The 21766-nt window shown below is 57.9% G+C and overlaps 1 protein-coding gene across 1 annotated transcript in view; it reads right to left on the reverse strand.

Annotated features, from left to right (window-relative positions):
- CFAP77 (cilia and flagella associated protein 77) overlaps nucleotides 1–20168 on the reverse strand; it is a gene marked incomplete at both ends in the record, with an annotated part of 93252 nt that extends 73084 nt beyond the window's left edge. Inside the window, one exon of the mRNA XM_079791236.1 lies at nucleotides 19980–20168. Coding sequence (XP_079647362.1) covers nucleotides 19980–20168 — 189 coding nt within the window. The remainder of the gene's footprint in view (nucleotides 1–19979) is intronic.
- Between the last annotated feature and the right edge of the window lie 1598 nt (nucleotides 20169–21766).

Below are 21766 nucleotides of genomic sequence, written 5' to 3' on the forward strand. Positions count from 1 at the left end.
CGGAGCACCCGCTGGTCCCCCTGGGGAGGAGGATGAAGGCGACCGGCAACATTTTCCCATGATTCCCAGGGAAGCTGTCATTTCAAAGCAAACACGTCCACTCGGATGCGCAGCCCTCAGTGCCGGACGCGTTCTCCTGTGCGGTGGGGAGGCGGGGGAGGGGGAGGGGGCGCCTGCGGCCCCCAAAGAAGCACGCGGCTCCCTCCGCCTTTGTGTTTCCGAGCATGTAAACTCGGTTCGAATCACAGCTAATGAACGGTCACCTTGTACTTCCAAAATAACAACACGCCGCCTTTCCGAGGAACCGCAGCCGCGCATGAAAGGCTGTCAGCCTCGCTGCCGTCTCCCTGCACCTCGCGCCGCGGAAACACACCTTGTCACTCAGAGTGGCGTGCGGAGCTCCCGAAATATCTCCTGTCTGCGTAAATAATGAGCAGAGTTGTCTGAGGGGAGCCGGCCCCTCCTTCCCCTCCTCCCAAAGGAGCGATGCCAGTGGCATGGTCACGGGGTGAGAGTCTCCACGCGTCACTTTGAAAACAAAGGCCGGAGGTCCCACAGAGCCTGGTGCTGCGTGCTTAGGATGCAGAGGGGGTCACGGGGGGTGGGGGGTGGTTAGGGGCAAGGAGAGAAGGGTGACAGTGATGAAAACAGGGGTCTGTGCCAGCTTCAAATCACGGCGGCTGGACTGTCACTCAGCAGCTATTTTGGGAGCACACGCAGGCGGCATCAGCAGTGCCACACGGCGAGAGATGTGCGGAGGGAGTGCGGCCCCGACGCGGACGGTGCGTAGACCAGGGAGCCCAAAGCCGGCGGGGCCCAAGCCCTCGCTCAACAACCACAACACCTCCCGCCACCTGTGGGATCTTAGTCCCGTCGCCGCGCGGGGTCTCAGGTTCCTTGACCCTGAATGACAGTGATGACAGCCTGGCAGGGTGGTAGCAAATGAGACGATAAATGCAAAGGCGTTGTGTACACCCTCGCGTATGCTCTCGATGCCAATCATGATTGTCGGTCGCGGGTCGATGGGAACCCAGGCGTGGCTCTGGCATCCGCCCGACTGAGGGTTGGATCTTGGTTCCACCATCCACTAGCAGGGTGACTTCAGGCAAGTTGCTATAGCTCTCTGAGCCTCTCTTTCCTCATCTGTGAAATGGGGGTAACAATGGTACCAACGCTTGTGCTGTTGTGAGGATTTCATTTGAGAATCCATGTTTAAACTAGTGCTACACCATGGAGGGGACGCAGGGAATGTGAGCTGCCATTATTATTATTATTATTATTATTATTATTATTGCTGTTGCTGATGATCATAGTGACATTTCTCATTGAATGATGTTGATGATGTTGATAATGACGATATGAATAGTGATGATCTTGATAATGATGATATGAATAGTGATGATGGTGATGACGGTGATGATGGTGATGGTGATTATCCTCATAACAGGAATTTGAAAAGAGGGGTGGGGCCCTAGCAGGTTTGGCTCAGTGGATAGAGCATCGGCCTGTGGACTGAAGGGTCCCAGGTTCCATTCCGGTCAAGGGCATATGCCCGGGTTGCAGGCTCAATCCCCAGTAGGGGGGCGTGCAGGAGGCAGCCGATCAATGATTCTCTCTCATCATTGATGCTTCTATCTCTCCCTCTTTCTTCCTCTCTAAAATCAATAATGTATGTGTGTGTGTGTGTGTGTGTGTGTGTGTGTGTGTGTGTGTAAAAAGAGTTCTTTAAAAAAAAGAAAGAAAGAAAATAGGGGTGAGGGAAGTCACCTAGAATATCCACCCCCCCCCCCCCCATATATAACTGTTACCAGTTTTCGCTTTTCAGAGTTCCCGCCAGGCCCTGTTCATGGACAAAAATACTTTTTGCAAAACTGTAACCAAACCAGAGGTAGAATTTTGTGTTCTGCTCCCCCCCCCACTTCCCGCCGCAACATACACACACACACACACACACACACACACACACACACACACTGATCATTATTTTGTCATGAGCATTTCCCCGTTGCTGGAACTCTTCATAATTCTCTCCTACAGCACTGAGGCCTCCCACTGGAAATGGTGGATGGCGACATGGTCGTGACCAAGGTCTTCTAAAAGCCGAATTCTCTTCTGAATGTTCTCTTTTTAACGGTCACGCTGCATGTGTCTTCACGCCGTGAAAAAAGAGGCGGGGCACAAATCCTCTCTCGAAGCAAGAGTGGGACATGCTCACTCCATCGACCGGATCCACTGACCAATACAACGTTCTCTGACCCAACTCTAAGAAGGCGGAATGGTGGCCCCCAAAAGATATGCCCGAGAACCTCTGAATGTGATCTCACTTGGACAACCAGTCTCTGCGGACGTAGTAAGTGAAAGGACCTTGAGATGAGATCATCCTGGGTTAAACGCATGCGCCCTACCTCCAAAGGGAGTGTCCTTCTAAGGAAGAGAAGGAGAGTACAGATGCAGAGGAGAAGGCCACGTGCCCGCAGGCAGGATCGCAGCGACTCGGTCCCAAGCCGAGGAGCGCCTGGAGCGCCAGGAGCCAGACGACGCGGGGAAGGTCCCAGGGCTCCGCAGCATCTTGGTTCCGGCCTCCTGGTCTCCAGAGCTAATATTCCTCTGCTGTTTCGAGCCGTCCAGTTGTGGTGGTTGTCATGGCAGCCACAGGAGACGAACGCACCTACCAAGTCCACAACCAGGCCGGCCGCTCTCCGCTGCCCGAGTCTCCCGGGGGGTGAGCATCTGCTGCTGACGGATGGTGAGCCCCAGACGCACCCTCTGGGTACCGTGACCTCAGGCTCGCCGGCATTAAAGGCCCACGCGGCAAAGTCCACACCAGGCTGAACCCTCCCTCTCTCTCTCTCTCTCTCTCTCTCTCTCTCTCTCTCTCTCGTTCTCACTCTCGCTCTCGCTCTCGCTCTCTCTCACTGGTCTGGTGGGCAGTGGTGCTGATGAAGTCGCTAGCTGACAGCACCAAGCATGAAAGGGTTAGAAATGAAGCGGCCCTTGGGGTGCCCTCCTGGTCTTGAAGGGTCAGGTCACGCGGGCTCCATGAGGTGCCCTATTAACTGGATTCTCGTCATCTCGGCAGAACCGGACGCTGCCAGGATCACCGTGAAGGCCGCTGGAGCGCAGTGACCTTGTCTTACTCAGCACCCCTCGGGGACTAGCCACCGCCCGGGAGGCCGAGGCGTCCATAGCAAACTGGCCTCCTCCACTTTCATTTGCTCCAAAGCGAACACAAGCCACCCCTCCTCCTAGACTCTTGTCATCACCCACAGCTGGGGAGGAGAGTGCGGGTCCGCGCGCCATGCCGCACAGCGAAGGATCGGGAAAGGGGCTTCCGGCAAATTTCTGCAATCTCTCTCTCTCTCTCTCTCTCTCTCTCTCTCTCTCTCTCTCTCTCTCCTCTCTCTCTCTCTGAACCCGAGATGGAAGTGGCCGCGTTAAGTAAATAAATAAGGAAGGGGGCAATCTCGCTGACGTTTTCATTAGCCCGCTCTTTCTGTCTCCCGAGCCTTCGGGGAGAGGAGGGTTGTTTTGATCAGCCGGGTTGGAAGCCTGCCCGGTCGCCTGCGCCCCGCTGTTCCCAGGATTACCCTGTCGGCGTGCAAACACAATACAAATCCCCACGGCCCACGGCACCCCCAGGAGGCGGCCCAGAAGGGACCCACCGGCCCAGGGTACGAGTCCTGGACCAATGTCTTCCTCTCCGCAGGCAAGTATGACTCGCACGCTCTCCTGGGCTGCCAGGGGCTCAGCACCCCCCTCAGCAGAGCTCCTTCTAGCTCTTCCAGGGGCTCCCTCTTTCCCTGGGCGCCTGGCGCAATGGCCGCGCTCCGTGGGGGCGCACCTCCCAAGCCCCCCCTTTGATTTCCTTGTTAAATGCTCAAGCCAACAGGCCGACCACACCACCCGCGCCCCCAGCAGTGTCCTCCATGGGGCTCTGCGGCGCTTGGGGCCGGAGCATGTGCTGCTGATACAGACCTCTTCCCACTGGCGCCGAGTTCCCTCAGACATGGCTCCCCAGGCCACAAGGCAGGGGCGTCGGTGCCGCCCACCGAGCACGCGGCGGTGCCTTCCTTCTGAGAACAGCCCGTCGATAACCTTAAAACGCAGTGTCTTAACCTTGAACTGGAAGACAAATCGGGGCGTTCCTGGAAACGCCCGGCTGACTGTTCACGAGGAAGCTCGGTCAGCCGCTTCTTTGCTCACGCGTTCAGCAAACGTTTACTGAGCACCTACTTTATGCCCAGAGCTATGGGCACTGGGGATAAGACATGAAGGAGACCTGGTTCCTGCCCACACGGAACCCACACACAGACAGTTGAATGTGCATGCTAACAGTGGGGACGGGCCTCCCGTGGCTCCCAGGACTCTCGGCTAAAGGTCAGACTCCACAACCGGCCTCCAACAAGGCCCTGCATGATCCCGCCCAGTAGACACAGCCCTGCCTCTCCCCACTCTCTCCCCACCACATCCAACCACGCCAGCCCTGCTCAGTGCCGGGGGTCACCGCACTCTCTCCCGCCCAGGCTCTTCGCACATGCTCTGCCAGGAGCCCGAAGTGCCCTGTCTCTCTCCTCCACCCCACCTCCCATTCCTTTCCTGGTTAGTTCAAATCTCAGCTCAATGTTCATTTTCTCCAAGAAATCGTCCCTGACCCCCACTCCTAGCCACGTGAAATCTCCCAATTAACTGCACCATGAGCTGCTCTTTCTTCACTCTTGTTACATCTGCAATCCTACATTTACTTGGATTCTTCCATTAATGCTCATCTGCCCGATTAGACTGTAGGGTTCCACAAGGGCAGGGATCATGTCCGATTTTGCTCACCAACATCTAGTCCAGTGCCTAGCACATAAGTGGAAATTCAGTCAATACTAAAGCATTTGTTGACTAAAACAACAGATGGATCAAGGGAGGGAGGGATGGATGGATGGATGGATGGAGAGATGAGTAGATAGATGGATGGATAGATGGAAGGAGGGAGGATGGATGGATACATAGGTGATGGATGGATGGATGGAGAGATGAGTAGATGGAGGGATGGAAGGAGGGAGGATAGATGGATAGATGTATGGATGGGTGGAAGGAAGGAAGGACGGAAGGATGGATGGAAAGAGGGGGGATGGATGGATACATAGGTGATGGATGGATGGATGGATGGATGGATGGATGGATGGATGGATAGATGAGTAGATGGATGGATGGAGGGATGGAAGGAGGGAGGATAGATGGATACATGGGGGGATGGATGGATGGGTGGAAGAACGGAAGGAAGGATGGATGGATGGATGGAAGGAGAGAGGATGGATGGATACATAGATGGTGAGTGGATGGATGGATGGATAAATAACTCTGCAGGAAAGGAAAAGAAGTATGGTGTAAGATATGACCTCAAGGAGTATCTTACAGATGGTTATGCTTAAGGTTTAAATACCAATGACAAGACGAAAGTACCATAGATAGCACATGGCTGTTTATTCATGAGTGGTCCACGAGCTCTAAATGCCACCTCCATGACCCCATCAAGGGAGTGGCCTCAAGTTCAACATGACGAGTGCCACTCTAGGGGTCACCTTGTTATCCTTACCGCAACTCATGGACCAGGGACCAGGACCCAAGCCCAAAGCAGTCACATGTTGAAGTCCTAACCCCAGGGACCTCAGCAGGTGACCTGATTTGGCCACAGGGTCATTGCAAAGGCAATTCGTTAAGATGAGGTCATAAAGGAGTAAAGTGGGCCCCTAATCCAATATGACCTATGTCCTTAGAAAAAGGGGGGATTCAGACATAGACACACATGTAGGGAGAAGGCCGTGTGAACATGAGACAGCCGTCTACAAGCCCAAGGCAGAGCCCATGACAGGTCCTACCTCACGGCCTCAGAAGGAGCCCCCGGGCCGGCGCCTCGACCTCCGATTCTGGCCACGCAGGTTTCAGTCATTCCTCACGGCGGTCCTAGCCACAAAGCAGGGGCAAATCGCCAGAGCTGAGAAGGAGCAGGGGAGTCGCAATGGGATTCAGGTGGGCCCCACGGGAATTGCTGGTGGGCAGAGGGGACGGTGGGCAGGGGAGACGGTGGGCAGAGGGGACGGTGGGCAGAGGAGACGGTGGGCAGAGGAGACGGTGGGCAGAGGGGACGGTGGGAAGAGGGGACGGTGGGCAGAGGGAACAGTGGGCAGAGGGGACGGTGGGCAGGGGAAACGGTGGGCAGAGGGGACGGTGGGCAGAGGAGACGGTGGGCAGAGGGGACGGTGGGCAGAGGGGACGGTGGGCAGAGGAGACGGTGGGCAGAGGGGACGGTGGGCAGAGGGGACGGTGGGCAGAGGGGACGGTGGGCAGAGGGGACGGTGGGCAGAGGGGACGGTGGGCAGGGGAGACGGTGGGCAGAGGGGACGGTGGGCAGAGGAGACGGTGGGCAGAGGGGACGGTGGGCAGAGGGGACGGGGGGCAGAGGGGAGGTGGGCAGAGGGGACGGTGGGCAGAGGAGACGGTGGGCAGAGGAGATGGTGGGCAGAGGGGACGGGGGCAGAGGGGAGGTGGGCAGGGGAGACGGTGGGCAGAGGAGATGGTGGGCAGAGGGGACGGGGGGCAGAGGGGAGGTGGGCAGAGGGGACGGTGGGCAGAGGAGACGGTGGGCAGAGGAGATGGTGGGCAGAGGGGACGGGGGGCAGAGGGGACGGTGGGCAGAGGGGACGGTGGGCAGGGGAGACGGTGGGCAGAGGGGACGGTGGGCAGAGGGGACGGTGGGCAGGGGAGACGGTGGGCAGAGGGGACGGTGGGCAGAGGGGACGGTGGGCAGAGGGGACGGTGGGCAGAGGGGACGGGGGGCAGAGGGGACGGTGGGCAGAGGGGACGGTGGGCAGAGGAGACGGTGGGCAGAGGAGATGGTGGGCAGAGGGGACGGGGGGCAGAGGGGACGGTGGGCAGAGGGGACGGTGGGCAGAGGAGATGGTGGGCAGAGGGGACGGGGGGCAGAGGGGAGGTGGGCAGAGGGGACGGTGGGCAGAGGAGACGGTGGGCAGAGGAGATGGTGGGCAGAGGGGACAGGGGGCAGAGGGGACGGTGGGCAGAGGGGACGGTGGGCAGGGGAGACGGTGGGCAGAGGGGACGGTGGGCAGAGGGGACGGTGGGCAGAGGGGACGGTGGGCAGAGGGGACGGGGGGCAGAGGGGACGGTGGGCAGAGGAGACGGTGGGCAGAGGAGACGGTGGGCAGAGGGGACGGGGGGCAGAGGGGACGGTGGGCAGAGGGGACGGTGGGCAGAGGAGACGGTGGGCAGAGGAGATGGTGGGCAGAGGGGACGGGGGGCAGAGGGGAGGTGGGCAGGGGAGACGGTGGGCAGAGGAGACGGTGGGCAGAGGGGACGGGGGGCAGAGGGGAGGTGGGCAGAGGGGACGGTGGGCAGAGGGGACGGTGGGCAGAGGGGAGGTGGGCAGGGGAGACGGTGGGCAGAGGGGACGGTGGGCAGAGGGGACGGTGGGCAGAGGGGACGGTGGGCAGAGGGGAGGTGGGCAGGGGAGACGGTGGGCAGGGGATACGGTGGGCAGGAAGCCAGAGCGTTCGCGTTGGAAAGGGAGCAGTGGCGGGCAGAGGGGCATCTCGTCTCATCTCAGGGAGGAAAAGTCTTGCCCCCACGGCAGAATCAGTGCTGTGCCCGGGGAGGCCAGGCCTGAGTCGCCCACATCTGGGCCAGGCTGGCACCCGCAGGCAGATACCCCCAGCCTGGAAACTGCTCGCTGCGGGCTCTGGGTGTGGGCACATTTCATCATCGTATCAGGCAGCGCTTCTCTACATTTAGACGAATAGCGTGTAATGATCACCTCGGCTGGTGGGGCGGTGTCACTGTGAGGAATTACAGTTTGAACCCATCTCCTCTCCTTCCCTCGGCCCTCCCTACATCCTTCCCGAGGACGAGCCCAATTAATGGCAGCTCCATGGCGTGCTGCAGCCGCTGTACCGGGGAGCGGCGCCTAATGGAGTTTTAATTTCCCCACGGTGAGTCAATATTTGCTATAAGGAAGAAAAATGTCACCGTACACCGCTGCCCCACATGAATTTGGTAGCACAGAGGGCGAGAGAGTCTCCTTTTTTAGGTAAACAGAGACGGAAAGTGGAGATGGGGGGGGGGGGGGCTCACTCTTCACCAATAAGGCTGCTGATGGTTTTTGCTGCTCCTTCAGACGAGGGTGGTTATTAAACACCTTGCGCTGCAAATGCAGAGAACTGTCAGAGACTCGCCCACAGCTTAAAGGGCCTGAAACAGTCCTTTTACTCTGGAGGAGGAACAATGTTCTCCAGCCCAAAACAACTTCGGGGGCGGGGGGCGGGGAGGGAGGGGGGTGCAGCATTAGGCACCCCTGCTGGAAGACCTTGGCTCTCATCCCCCCCAACTAGGGTTGCATGTGGAAACCGAACCCTGCTTTGTAACAAACGTATTAGACCTCGCTGGACCTTGTGCGCAGATCAGGTTCGGAGCCCCGCGCTCCCCTAAGAAGCCCGTCCCCAATGCTGCTGCTCGTTCCGTGGAAAGACGGTTTCTTCCTGCTCAAACCCGGGATGAAACATGTGCCTCGCCAACGCGCATTGTACACGGAACTTGTCAACTCCGTTCTCCTGACACAAATAAAAGATAGCATTGGGTGGCGGCGTGTAAAACAGCCCTGACGAGCTAGCAGAGGGAGACAAAGAAATCTGCATATTTTGATTCTCTCTGTTTCAGAAGCGGGGCCGGGGTGGTGGGGGGGGAGAGGGCGGGGGCCGGCGGGTACCAGCTCGCGCGCTACAGGTACCAGCCCAACAAGTCCCTTTCCTGTCGGTGTTCAATGGATAATGACCCTGTTTCCAATTAGCCGGAACATGACAAAATCTCAACTTTTACGGCCGCCAGAGCTGCCAGGAAGGAGTCCGCCTGAGTGACGAGGCTCTTTGTTCCAAAGTTTAGGGGCCACCGCGTGGCTGCAATTACTCGTTCCAACGCCGTGGGAAGTGATTCCTCGCGGGTTTTAAAAATAAACAAGGTAAATGATCACCCTTTCATTAGCTCTGGACTCCTATCTTACAAGTGACTTTTTTCCCCCCATTAAAATAGTTGATTGAAGGCCGTTCGCTGTTTATCAGTTCAAAATGACATTCCTGTTCTCCTGGGCGCTGCCGCCCACCGTGCAGCATCACACCCGGTGCCTGGTTAGCAACAAGGAAACGCCCTCAGCCGCAGCTTCAGGGGGAGACACACGCCAGCAGGCGCCCAGGCGGCCCCTTCCCGTCCCCGAGGCACCGCGCGCCTTTGTTCTGCGAAGAAAAATTAACCTCAGTCTCAGCTCCGGGTCCCCGGATTGATTATCATAGTCATTTAAATACTGTAATCTCATTTTCAGCATTGGGATAAGGAGGGGGGCCTGGTGGGGGCGCAGAGCGAGGCGGGCGAGAGAAAGCAGGGCGGGGGGAGGAAAGGAGAAAACAGAATAAATTACGGGACAAAGGGAAGCGGCCTTTCTGCTCACAGAGCCCATCTCGATCCTTCCACTTGATTGGAAAAGTTGATGAAGTTTAAATGAAGCAGAATTAGAACCTCAGGCCGCTGAGCATTGGCGGGCAGGGAGAATGTGCCACTCAACAGCCCTGCGCTCGGTGGAAAGCAGGGCCGGGCCTCAACGCTATAATCTTCAATCGCATCTCCCAGCCACACTGACGAGGCAGGGTAATGAGTTGGGCCAGATCAGGCCTGTTGGTTAAAGAAATTAATCCCCCAGCCGCCCCGGAGCCGGCTTTGATGCCTGTTGTGTGGGCCCGGCCCAGGCCATCTAAATGCTAACTAACTGTGAGGGGGCCGGACTGTGCTTTTCAGGGCTGGCGCTAATCTGATAACAATTTGCTCTCACTGATTAGGGAGGTGGGGCGGCGTGGGGGCGGGCGGGGGGGGAGGAGGGACCCCTTCCCTTTGAACGGCTGAGGCCACCCTGGTCAGCCTGGGTGGCAGTTTCGCCCCCGGCCATCCTGGCCCCGCCCGCAGACGCACACGTTTTGAAGAACCTAAACTCCGCGCCGTGGGAAACGCAGTGTCCACGCCCCTCTCTGTAGGTCTTGTCTCTTCTTAAAACGAACGCGCGGACTCCGTAAGCCGCCCGTGAGGCCTTCCCCCAATCAGGCTCCTCCAGTTCCCTCGGACACCCAAGCTCCGGGCACCCGGCGTCTCCCTCGTCTGGCGTTTCTGCATCTGAGAGGACCTCTCTCTCCGCGGGGCTGAGTCCTGCTTGGCCTCCCAGCAGCTCCCGGGCTTTTCCGGACACTCCGGGCCACGGCCACGGCCGTCCCTCACGCTCCTAACTCTCCGGCATGACTGACCCCAGCCTGGTCCCATTGTTTCAGCCTTGTGCGGACCACATCTGCACGTGTGGGTGTGCGTGTGCATGTGTGGTGCGTGCGGTACATGTGTGTGCATGGTACACATCTTGTGCATGCGTGTACATGGTGCCTGTGCATAGGCATATGTGGTTCATGTGCATGTGTGGTGCGTGTGCGCCCAGGTAGGCCGTAGGCTCTGTGAGAACAGCACGTGCACCTCTGAGGAAGTGGGTGCTTTGGAGGGATGGAGATGACCTGGATTCCTCTCTCCCGTCAGGACCAGGGAGGCTCTGGGGCGACAGACAGTGTGGCCAACCCGTCAGGACCGTGACACGCCGCGGCTGCGCACAGACCCTGCCCTCTGCCATCTCCCCGCTGTGTGACTTTTGAGCGTGTTGCTGAGCCTTTCTGAGCTCAGAACATGGACCCTGCAGAGCTGAGAGCATGTCTGTGAGAGTCTGGCACTTGGCGGGACTCAGCAAACAGGGCCCTGGCGTCAGAGTTCTTCTGACTTGCACAGCAGCTATGGCCTCCCTCGGGCTGTGGGGAGCTGCCGGAAGCCTGGCTCCTCCCCGCGGCAGCCCGATGACTGAGGGCGACTCGTGTAACCTCTCTAAGCCTCAGCTTCCCCATCTGTAAAATGGGAATGACGCTAGCCCCGTCTCCCAGGATTGTTGCAAAGACTTCAGGGGGTGATGACCACGAAGGGCCAGGCACACAGGGGCTCCACGAAGGGCAGCTGCCCGCTGGTGCAGGCGTGTCAGCTGGCCACAGGGTCCTCAGCCAGCGCTCCCGGGAAGCCCAGCGTCCCGGCCCCCCATCCCTGCGACGCCGGGGGAAGTCAGGTCCCCGAGCACCTGCCAGGCGGCCTGGGAGGATCCGCCTTGAGAAAGCAGGCCGCTGCCCGAGAGACGGGCCCTCAGACGCCAGACAGACGCTCCCCTCCGGAAGGGGGGAGCCGGAAAGACCCGCTTACACCTCGGCACCTATGCCCACTGGCGCCTGCGCAGAGAGCAGCCCCTACAGCTCAGAAAGGGTTGGTTGGGAGGCGGCAGGGAGCCCAGCGCCCCGGGGGCCCCGCCCCCACAAGGAGGCACGCCGGCAGGCTCCCTCTAACGACCCGGTGACAATCGGAGCCTGACAGTCTGGGGCTGGTCTTACTTGCAAAAAGTAAGCAAATCGCAGCCGCCCTAACCATCACGCACGTCCGTCCGTGGGCCCTGGAACATGTGGCCTGGTAGGAAGCCGGAGGCAGTGAGCGCACCCCGCCCAGCAGAGGCGGCCTTGGCGATGGCCAGGTCGCACCGCGGTGTCCTGCCGTCGGGCGTGTCCTGTGGGCCCGCTGTCCCGTCAGGGCAGGGAGGGAGGCGCTGGCCCCGGGATCTGCTGTCCATGTCTCTGGTCTCTCAGCTTCAGGCCATACGAAACCTGGCTCCACCTCTGCCCCACCTCGCCAGCCCCTGCACTCACTCACTCCTGGTCTGTGTCAGTTTTCGGCTGCAGCCACCTGGTCTGAGACCTGCCGGTGAGCATGATCCGGGCAGACAGCGGCCACCTCATCTGTACTACTTTGCTGTCTGTTCTTATGCCAGTGTCTACGAGATTGTTCGTCCTTTTGACGGCAGAGCCTACGTCCAGGCTGGCTTCCCCCGTAGCCTCGGTGCCTAGGTCTGAGCCTGGGACACAGGAGGTGATCCAAAAGGCCTGCTGACCCCGCAGCGCCCACAGCGCGCTCACAGAATCCTAGCCTCGTCGCTGCCCGCGGAAAACACCTCGCGCCCAGGCCAGCGTCGCCCCAGGGGGCCCTCCCTCTCCTGTCCACCCAGGGAGCCCACCGGTCCCACAGCCCAGCCGGGCGCTCCTCTCGCTGACGCTCGCCCCTCACCCCCTCTCCTTCCACCTGTGATCACGGTGATTGCTGGTTTGACTGAGCCAAGCTGGCTCTGCCTTGACCAGCCCACAGCTCCATGGGGACAAATTCTTAACCCTCTTGCGTTCCCACCGGAACCTTGCACGTTGCGGCGCTCGCTGACCGATGGGCTCACTCGGCATGCCGACATAAACAAACCAACAAACAAACAAACAGCCAAGCCTCTGCCTTGGTGATCTCTCGGGAGACAGGGGAGGGGATGCGATCCCACACCCGGGGACACCAGGACGGAGTGTAACGCGGCAGCAGGGCCCAGAGCACTGCGTTCGGTAGAAGCGGCCAGCAGTGACCGCTCTAGTTCTCTGCACCGCGGTGTCACGGCCACGAGCTCCCCTCTCCGCCTGGGTTTGGGGAGCCCCGTCTCTGTGGGCTCTCTCTCCGCTGCGCCGATGCAGCTGGGACGCATGGCCAGCCCCTGGCAGCGAGCGGGCAGCCTGTCACGGACGCCCTCCCCTGGAATCAAAGCGCTTCGGAGCCTCCTCGCTCCCTCTTCTGGACAAACACAAACGATTTTGATCTGCACAAAGGCATCCGTCCTGCCGCTCTGGCTCATTGGTCTCCCAAATGTGTGTTGTTTGGTTCATAGAAAAGCTCAGCAGCGCCTCTTTGGGCTCATTGCGCGCTTCCTCCGATGGTCCCGGGGGGCGGGGGGGGGGGGCGTCCTCCCCGCGGGGCGCTGCTCGTGTGGATCTTTCTGCTCTTGACCCACGTCGGTCAGTCTCTTGACCGAAGCGCCTTGAGATGCTTGTGCCTTTACGCTGCGGGGGAATACAGCTGTTTTCTTTATAAGGGCACTCATCCGCTTCCCTGAAAAGCTGCGCTTACTGCCACGGCGACTTGTCAGGCTGCGGTGGGGCCCTCCACCGGAGTGTAATTCCTGGTGTAACCAAATCAGTTCCGTGTTACGTCTCAGAGGAGTTCACGCTGCGGAGAAAGAAGCCCAGCCCTTGGGTGGTGGCCAGGGAAACCAGGCTTGTACCAGCCAGATCACGCCACAGACCGCCCTGTGCCCCTTGGCTTCCCCGGCGCCTTCCTGGGCCACCCTCCAGGGAGTGCTGGACACGCTTTTTATTTTTTAAACTACAACGTGGCTGAGGCTGGAGACAAGCCTACACGAAAGCCAGCAGACTTACGGAAGCCTCAACTGAGGGCGAGGAAATGGATTCAAAAGGAGCAGGGTTTAAAATAGCCGTTAAGTGTGTGTGTGTTGTGGGGGAGGGGGGCACAGAAGCAAACAATGGAGAGAGGAGCAATGAAAACTGAACGTCTCATTTCTACAGTCTGTGCCTGAGGTTTTCAGAGCCCCTGGGGCCTGGTGAACTAATAGCGAATCCTCCGTGTGCTCCTGTTTTCCGGTTCCGGCTTCCTCAGCGTCGCACCACTGACACTTGGGTCAGATGATTCCCTATCTGAGGGGCGTCCTGGGCGTTGAGGACACTGAGCGGCATCTCCGGCTTTACCCACTAGATGCCAGTGGCACCGCCGCACCCCGCACCCCACCCCCCGAGTTGTGATAAAATCTTCAGATGTGGCAGGTGTTCCCTGGGGAGCAAAACTGCCCCTCAACCAAGGACCACTGGTCTCATTCTAGAAGGATCTGTCATAACTCTATCTATAATAATTCCATCGTAATCTCTTCCACGAGCTGGAGTCCGTTTCCTCCGTCTCCATCACCTTGGGAAGTAGGCACTCGTGCTTCACAAAGGAGGAAACTGAGGCTCAGAAGTCAGGCCACTTGCCCAGGAACTCTCGGGAGAGCTGGAGAGCAGGGTGTCCGTCCACCTGTCGCCAGGGCGCACCCATCTCCTCCAGGGCACACAGGCGCAGGACACGGGGACGGGGTGGGTGACCACATTCTTTGAGAGAACACCACGGGGGAAGAGGGAGCACCGGGGTGGGTGGGCGTCATTACAATTTTATTTTGGAAGTTCAGATCGATAGTGTTTACTCAGCGTCAGCGGGTGAGAATAAGAAGGCTGTCTGGAGGAACAGACGGGGAAGGAACCATGGGATCCTGGCCCCGGGAAATACCCAAACTGCCCGCGCAGGACGTGCCTCCGGGGCCTGCGCCCGGGGCCGTCTCAGTCAGTCTCACAGCTCCGTGGCCAGGTGCCCGCTGCTGTCAGCCCGTTCACAGAGGAAACCGAGGCTCACGGGAAGTGACCTCACGGCGGGCGGCACAGCCAGCCTCGCCCTCGGGCCGCCCGCTCCACGCCCGCCGCCCACCCTGCGCTGGCCTTTCTCTCCGGGCGGGGGGCACCGGCGTACGGCTCTGTTTGTGGCTGAGGGAAGAAACAGCGCGGCCAGGAGCTGGAGGGGAGAGGCGGGGCGACGCCCTGAGAAGCCTTTGCGGTGGCCCAGGCGGCCAGCCCTGGGCGCGCCCGGAGGATGTGGCTGCGCCCAGAGGGGAGGCTTTGGTTCCGAAAGAGCCAGGACCGAGAGGGTAAGTGGCAAGGATAGATGAACCCCCGCTTTCCCCAAAAAACAAACCTACCTGCTGGCCGGCCACCCAGGCGGGGCCATCAGGATGGACAGCCACTTTTAACCCCTTCCTCCCCGTTCATTTCTCCTGTTACATCGCAACCGAATGTAAAAGGCGCCAGGCAACCGGCAGTCTCGTCTCTTCAAGGGATGAAGCCGAGTGTAACGTTTTCACGCTTTACTGGAAAAGGCTGGTTTGCTGCCGCCCGCTTTGCAATGGGCTCTAGGCGTTCATGTTCACCAGCATCGACATTTACGCAGACGTTAGGCTGTTCGTGGGCCTGACGAGGTTCCTAATTTGGGGGCGCATCCAATCCGAACCCACTGGCTCTAAGTAAGTGCTTCCTCGTGGCGATAGCGGTAACGGGCCCAGCGGCGGCACGGAGTCTCGTAAGCTCACTAGAGTTGGGGTGGAACCTGTGGACTCGGGATCTGCAGAAGGTGCACCCCAGGGGCTCAGTGATCTGCACCCTGCAAGGTCCCAGCCAGGCCTGTCTTCACCAGGCCTCTGAGACCTGCTCAGGGCGCCCGCCCCTCCAATCAACCCTCTGGCTCAGGCAGCTCCTCTGGAACTCGCAGGGGGTGCACACACACAGGAATAAGAGCTAACACTCCTGCGAGCTTCCTTTAAGGCAGGTGCTGTGGTAAGCACCATATATATGCACTATATATGTGCATGAAGTATACACGGCACAAACTCCGTCTCCCCAGCTAAATAGTTAACTCCTTCTTGGGCAGGGGCTCAGTTCTGAACTTGGTTCTATGCCCCCAAGGAAGCCTGGGAAGGTGCTGGGCGCTTAGTACACACTCGGTAAGCATTTCTTAGCTGCCAACAGTCCACGAGAAATGAGTAGAAGTCATTTTGGAAGGGGCGCTGAGTGAAATGTGAGCATCAGATTCGCGGGTCAACATTTGACCGCCTGCTGCACTGTGTACCCAGTCTGGGTTGCCCCGAATTAATTAGTGTGTTGTGGGCCGAAAAGCACGCGGCTGGGAGCCCGGAGCCAGAATCTCATCCCACCTTGTGACCGGTCAGAGTGGCGCCCGCAAGTCTCTTCCCCTCCCCGGGCCTGCCTCTCCTCAAAAAAAGGAATCCACTAGCTGTCTGCAAGCCCCTCCGATGTGGTTAGATGACTCTATTTTACAAGTGCATGCACTTCCTGTTTGTGACACAAACCCCCACAGAAAACAAAAGCATCAATAAATTATGGAAAAAACCGGCAGCCGTGATCATTTGCACTTTCTGAGGGGGGCTCGATTCAATCAATTCCCCTGTACATGGCTGCCTCTCCAGGGCGACAGAAGATTCCAGGCTGTCAGGGAGCAAACCAAGCCGTCTCTCCCAGAACTGGATTGACAGGCGTCGCTGAGCTGCGGGGCGCGTGCGCGCTGACAGGCTCTGCGCGATTGAAGGCGTATGTTGAGTTGCAGAACTCTGGGGAGGGGAGAGGCAAGCTCGGTTCTTCTTCTATTTAATTTTATTCTTCCCGGAAATTCGCCTCTGCAGGAGAACTGGCTAACAGCACGTCACTTTAGACACCAGAGCAGAAGCTCTTTCTAACGGGAAATAATTCCATGTTTTGGGGACCACATGAAACACCCGCTTGGTTAAGTCAGTTCTGCTAATCACCTTGCTGGCTTGGTTTTAAACGAGGCAGAGCCTTGTCGAGCGTTTGGAGATGCAATGCGGGTGTGGGCGTCTGAGTTTCTCACTTTTCGCCTGGTTACTGGGCCTCTTGCAGGCCTGTTCTTTTTTTTTTTTTTTTTTAATCCTCACCTGAGAATATTTTCCCATTGATTTTTAGAGAGAGTGGAAAAGGGACGGAAAGACAGAGAGAAATATTGATGTGAGAGAGACACATTGATCGGCTGCCTCTTGCATGCGCGCTGACCAGGGCCCGGGCCAGGGAAGGGGCTGCAACTGAGGTACGTGCCCTTGACCGGAATCAAACCCGTAGGCCCATGCTCTATCCACTGGGCCAAACCGGCCAAGGCCTGCAGGCCTGTTCTTGACAGACTGGCGTGCATCGTCCTGGTAAACTCCGAGCCTGTGGAACAGCCCCGCTGGTTTGATCAGGTGGCGTGCGTGTGAGATGAAAAGCAAGCCTGGTCCTGTTCACCGGAGAACACAGCCCGAGCAACGGCCCCGGAGGGTGGAGCGAGTGCCGATGCTAAGGGGCTATATCCTTCCCTATAGACGCGGCCCTCAGGTTCAGACTTAGAACCTAAATACACTCACAACCTGCGTGCCACCCTGAGGAGCCACCAGCCAGGCCCCAAAAGAAACGTGAGCAACCGATTTTTTAAAAAATGTATTTTATTGATTTTTTACAGAGAGGAAGAGAGAGGGATAGAGAGTTAGAAACATCGATGAGAGAGAAACATCGATCAGCAGCCTCCTGCACACCCCCTACTGGGGATGTGCCCACAACCAAGGTACATGCCCTTGACCGGAATCGAACCTGGGACCCTTCAGTCCGCAGGCCGACGCTCTATCCACTGAGCCACACTGGGTAAGGCCCGATTTTTTTTTTTTTTTAAGATTTCTAAAAGGCTCCACAATCTTGAGTACCTTCAATCTTCTTCTTTTCTTGAAAGTCAAAACCCCAAAGTTTGTTTGTAATTTAAATTTTTATATAGGAAGCTGTTTGGAGTGGTGATCCTGCTGAGCCGGGAGCCGGGAGCCGGACGGGGCTTCTACCGCAGGCGCCGCGGTGCCATCTGCAAGAGGGGCTGCAAAGGCGGCGGCCAGGGCTCCTTCTCCCTCTCAGGCTCCCAGCGCACGTGGGCCCGGCTGGGGTGGAAAGGCCCGAGGCGGCGGTTAGCGCTGAAGCGTGGACATGTCAGAACTGCGGCAGGAAGTACCCACAGCCCATCAGGAACTGGGGGAGGAAGGAGAAGGGAAGGCCCGCTGGCCCCGGCGCCCTGGCCTCAGTGAGAGGGCACACAGCCCCCCTTCGCAGGGACGCAGCCACCGCCCGCCAGGGCAGTCCTGCGCTCATCTCCTCATCTCGCGCCCTGAAGACAAGCCCCTGGCCCTCAGTCAGACATCTGCAATCCCCAACCTAAACGCAGGTGCGCAGAGCGAGGTGGAATCTGTCCTGGGAGCCGGGCAGCTAGCGCCACCCAGAGGCCAAATGCTGATCTCGAAGTGGAGTGAGGCAAGCACAAGGAGAAAAGGAAGGAAATGTGATTTCCATACCTACGCAGGGTGGGCAGAAGTAGGTTTACAGTTGTGAGTCCATGAAACAGAGTTTATCCTTGTGTAATTTATTAATTATTGTATTATTTTCCATAGGAACAGCTATAGACCTAGTTTTGCCCACCCCTATATTATATTATGTATGTATTCTGTATATATACACATGTATGTGTAGATGTGTACACAATGTATATATATGTCTAATGTGTGTATGTATATACCAGAGGCCCGGTGCACAAATTCGTGCACGGGTGGGGTCCCTCGGCCTGGCCGGTGATCGGGGCCGATTGGGGCCGTCTTGCCCAGTCCCGACCCATCAGGGTCGATTGGGCCTGGCTGGCAGGGGGAGGGGTGAGAGGGGGAGAGAGGAACCGTGGGAGGTTGGCTGTGGGAGCGCACTGACCACCAGAGGACAGCTCCTGCGTTGAGCATCTGCCCCCTGGTGGTTAGTGCGTGTCATAGTGACCGGTTGACCGGTTGTTCGGTTGACTGGTCTTAATGGTCGCTGAGGCTTTTACATATATAGATAGATGTGTGTAAATGGGCATCACACATGACTGAGTCACCATGGAGAACAGTAACTCCAACATGCCAGTTCATATGCCGGTAAGAACACCCCAGAGTGATGCCCGGGTAAAAGCGATGACCTAACACTAAAGTGGCTGATCTGAGTTGGGGGACTTGGTTCTCCCCTTGATCCCAGAATGGTGAACCCCATCTGTCTGGCCCATCTGTCCGCTCAGATTGGCCCTGTCACCCTGAAATAAGTGAGGGTCTTGTTCTACTTTGGCGTGTGAGGGAAGGGGCCCAGGGTGACAAGCTGCTTCCCGGGCTGGGGAGCCAGGCACACAGCGAGGGGAGGCAAGAGGAGAGTCCATGCGTCCCGACGAACCAAGTAACTCAGCGAGTTCTAGCGCGATGTTTAGAAACCCCAGGCTCCCTGGACCCCCAAACAAGACCACCCACAAACGCCTCTAGTCTAGGCTCCAAGCAGGCCTGGAGCTCAGGTAACTACTCGTTACTGAATCCATGGTTACCGCGGCGCCGGTCACCTCCCACCGCTGGAGCTGCGCATTTTTATTTTATTTTTATTTTATTGTATTTTTTTTAAATATATATTTTATTGATTTTTTACAGAGAGGAAGAGAGAGGGATAGAAAGTTAGAAACATCGATGATAGAGAAACATCAATCAGCTGCCTCTTGCACAACCCCCACCAGGGGTGTGCCCGCAACCAAGGTACATGCCCTTGACCGGAATCGAACCCGGGACCTTTCAGGCCACAGGCCGACGCTCTATCCACTGAGCCAAACCGGTTTCGGCAGCTGCGCATTTTTAAAGGCACACTGCCCTCCAGCGGCGCAAGGTGGATCTGCCACGGACCGCGGCCCAAAGCCAACCTCCATTGGACTTTGCCTGGGGCCCGGGAAAGCGTGGGGTGTGGGTTGACCACCAGCCCAGAAACGAGACTAAACGAGGGAAGTGCCGTGCAGGGGGCGGCGATCCAGGGAGAAACCTCGGTCCCCCGCTCCCGGCAGTCGGCCGCCCAGGGCCCGGACTCGCGCTGTTTCTGAGGGTCGCACCTCTGACCAGAGTTCGATGGAGAGGAAATGACCGCGAGAAGCGGGGCTCCCAGGAGGCACAGAGCGCCCACTGGGGGGTAAGGACATTGGGTGTGTGAGACCTGTCACCCCGTGGGCTCCAGGCAGGCTCCCGGGTAATAGCAGCGGCCAGCATGGCGGGCTCGCCGCGTGGCAGGGGGCTGTGCCAGGGGTCCCCCGGGGTTCACCCTGTTCAGTTTCCCCAATCGCTCCCTTTAATGAGTGCCCTTATCACCCCACTTCGAGGATGAGGAAGCTGAGGCTCAGAGAGGATGCCGCCTGTGACCGCATGGGGGCCCAGGTCTGTGGGGACCGGAGCGGGAGCCCCCAGCGCCGCGCTGGGACCCGGGCCGTGGGGCCAGGGCTGGACGCGGGCACCCCCGGACGAACGGGCGCTCAGTGAGGGGCGAGCTCGAAAGGGCTCTCACCTTGACGATGAGCGGGTTCTGAAACATGGAATCCCGCACGACCCCCAGCCTCTCGTTCTCCATGCCCGGCCGGATGTCGGCCACGGTCAGGGGCCGCCGCGGGGGCGGGCAGATCTGGCTGACGGAGCGGCGCACCGGCTGCTTCGTCCATCGCAGGGGGTCCGGGCGGGAGCTCTTGGCCTCTGGCATCCTGGGGGTCGCGGGGAGTCGACCCGGGGCTGGACCCGGTGCGCTTCCCAGCTTGGGGCCCCGCGCGGAGCCCCGAGGAGCCCACCACTTGGACCCCACCACTTGGACCGCGGGGTGCGCCCCAGACTCCGGGCTCCCTCCGGAGCGGGGCGCACCTCCCTCGGCAGCCTCCTCGTTCCAAGGAGACCTAACGGCCCACATGGGTCCCTCTGGCTCCTCACGGCATCTTCTGGGTGCCGCGCCGCGGATCCGGGAAGGAGAGAAAGTCAAGACCACCCCTTAGGGAAGATGGAATGGCCTGTCTCCATGACGACGGGACGCCAACGGTTCCATGTGGACCTTGTTTGTTTGTTTCAGGAAACTATTGGCGGCCATCAAAGCGGACGTTTTCAGATTTTTTCTTAAATAGACGTGAGAAAACCCCAAGAGTAATCCCTGGTGTTAAAAAGTGACAGGCTCGCCCTAGCTGGTTTGACTCAGTGGGTAGAGCGTCAGCCTGTGGACTGAAAGGTCCCAGGTTGGATTCCAGCCAAGGGCACACGCCTGCGTTGCGGGTTTGATTCCCAGTGGGGGGCGTGCAGGAGGCAGCCAATCAATGATTCTCTCTCATCACTGATGTTTCTACCTCTCTATCCCTCTCCCTTCCTCTCTGAAATAAATAAATAAATAAATAATTTTTTTTTTTTTTAAAAAGTGACAGGCTCGAGAGGGCCATTTAGTTTTCCAAGTCAAAGACACCCTCTCACCACACACACACACACACACACACACACACAGCTGAATTATTTTGAAAATATCTGAAGACAGTATTATATTTGACCCCAAACACTTCAGCATGTATCTGCCAAGAACAGAGATTCTCATACATAACTATAATGTCATTATCACGACTTTAATTCGATACTATAATGGTGCCTCACATGCAAAGTGGGATCTGCACTTTCTACTAGCTGCCCAGGTGATTGGTGCAGTGTTTTTGGGACCACCAACCTGGTCTAGTTTGTCCTCTAGTTCCAACCTTTAGTGGGTTTATTCCCCCACCATTATCATCGGTAACTGCTCAACTACCCACAAGGCTCAGGGTGAGGAGTTCACCACGGAGCAAGCTTCACAACCACGGACCTGCACTTCACGGCTTACATGCCAACCGTGGACTGTTGTAATGTACCCCCTGAGTAAATACTCAGGACGCAAGACCAAATTAATGAGTCATTTAACCAATAAGCTGGCAACCTGAGAGGGAGTAATGTCTCCAACTCTCCCAGTCCCGAAATGGTGGCAACACCAGGCTTATATAGGCAGGTATCACAAAGGTCTTGATTACATCTTTAGGTTTGGAATGAGGAACCTGGTTTGCAAAAAGCAGTTACAGAAGCTAAATTAAACAAGTTAGTTATCTACAAAGATAATTATGGTTTCGGGTCTTGGGACCACTGAGTCAACGGAAACACACTATCTGGAGCCACTGAGGCAATTCAGAGAATTGTGCTGTCCTGGTCTCCAGGTACAGAAGAATGTGTCTCGAATGACCAGTACGATCACAATCAATGGGATATTCAAACCACAAACAATGGAGTATTCAATCGAATGGGATAACC

Source organism: Cnephaeus nilssonii (assembly GCF_951640355.1).
Source record: "Cnephaeus nilssonii genome assembly, chromosome: 14".
Taxonomy (NCBI): domain Eukaryota; kingdom Metazoa; phylum Chordata; class Mammalia; order Chiroptera; family Vespertilionidae; genus Cnephaeus; species Cnephaeus nilssonii.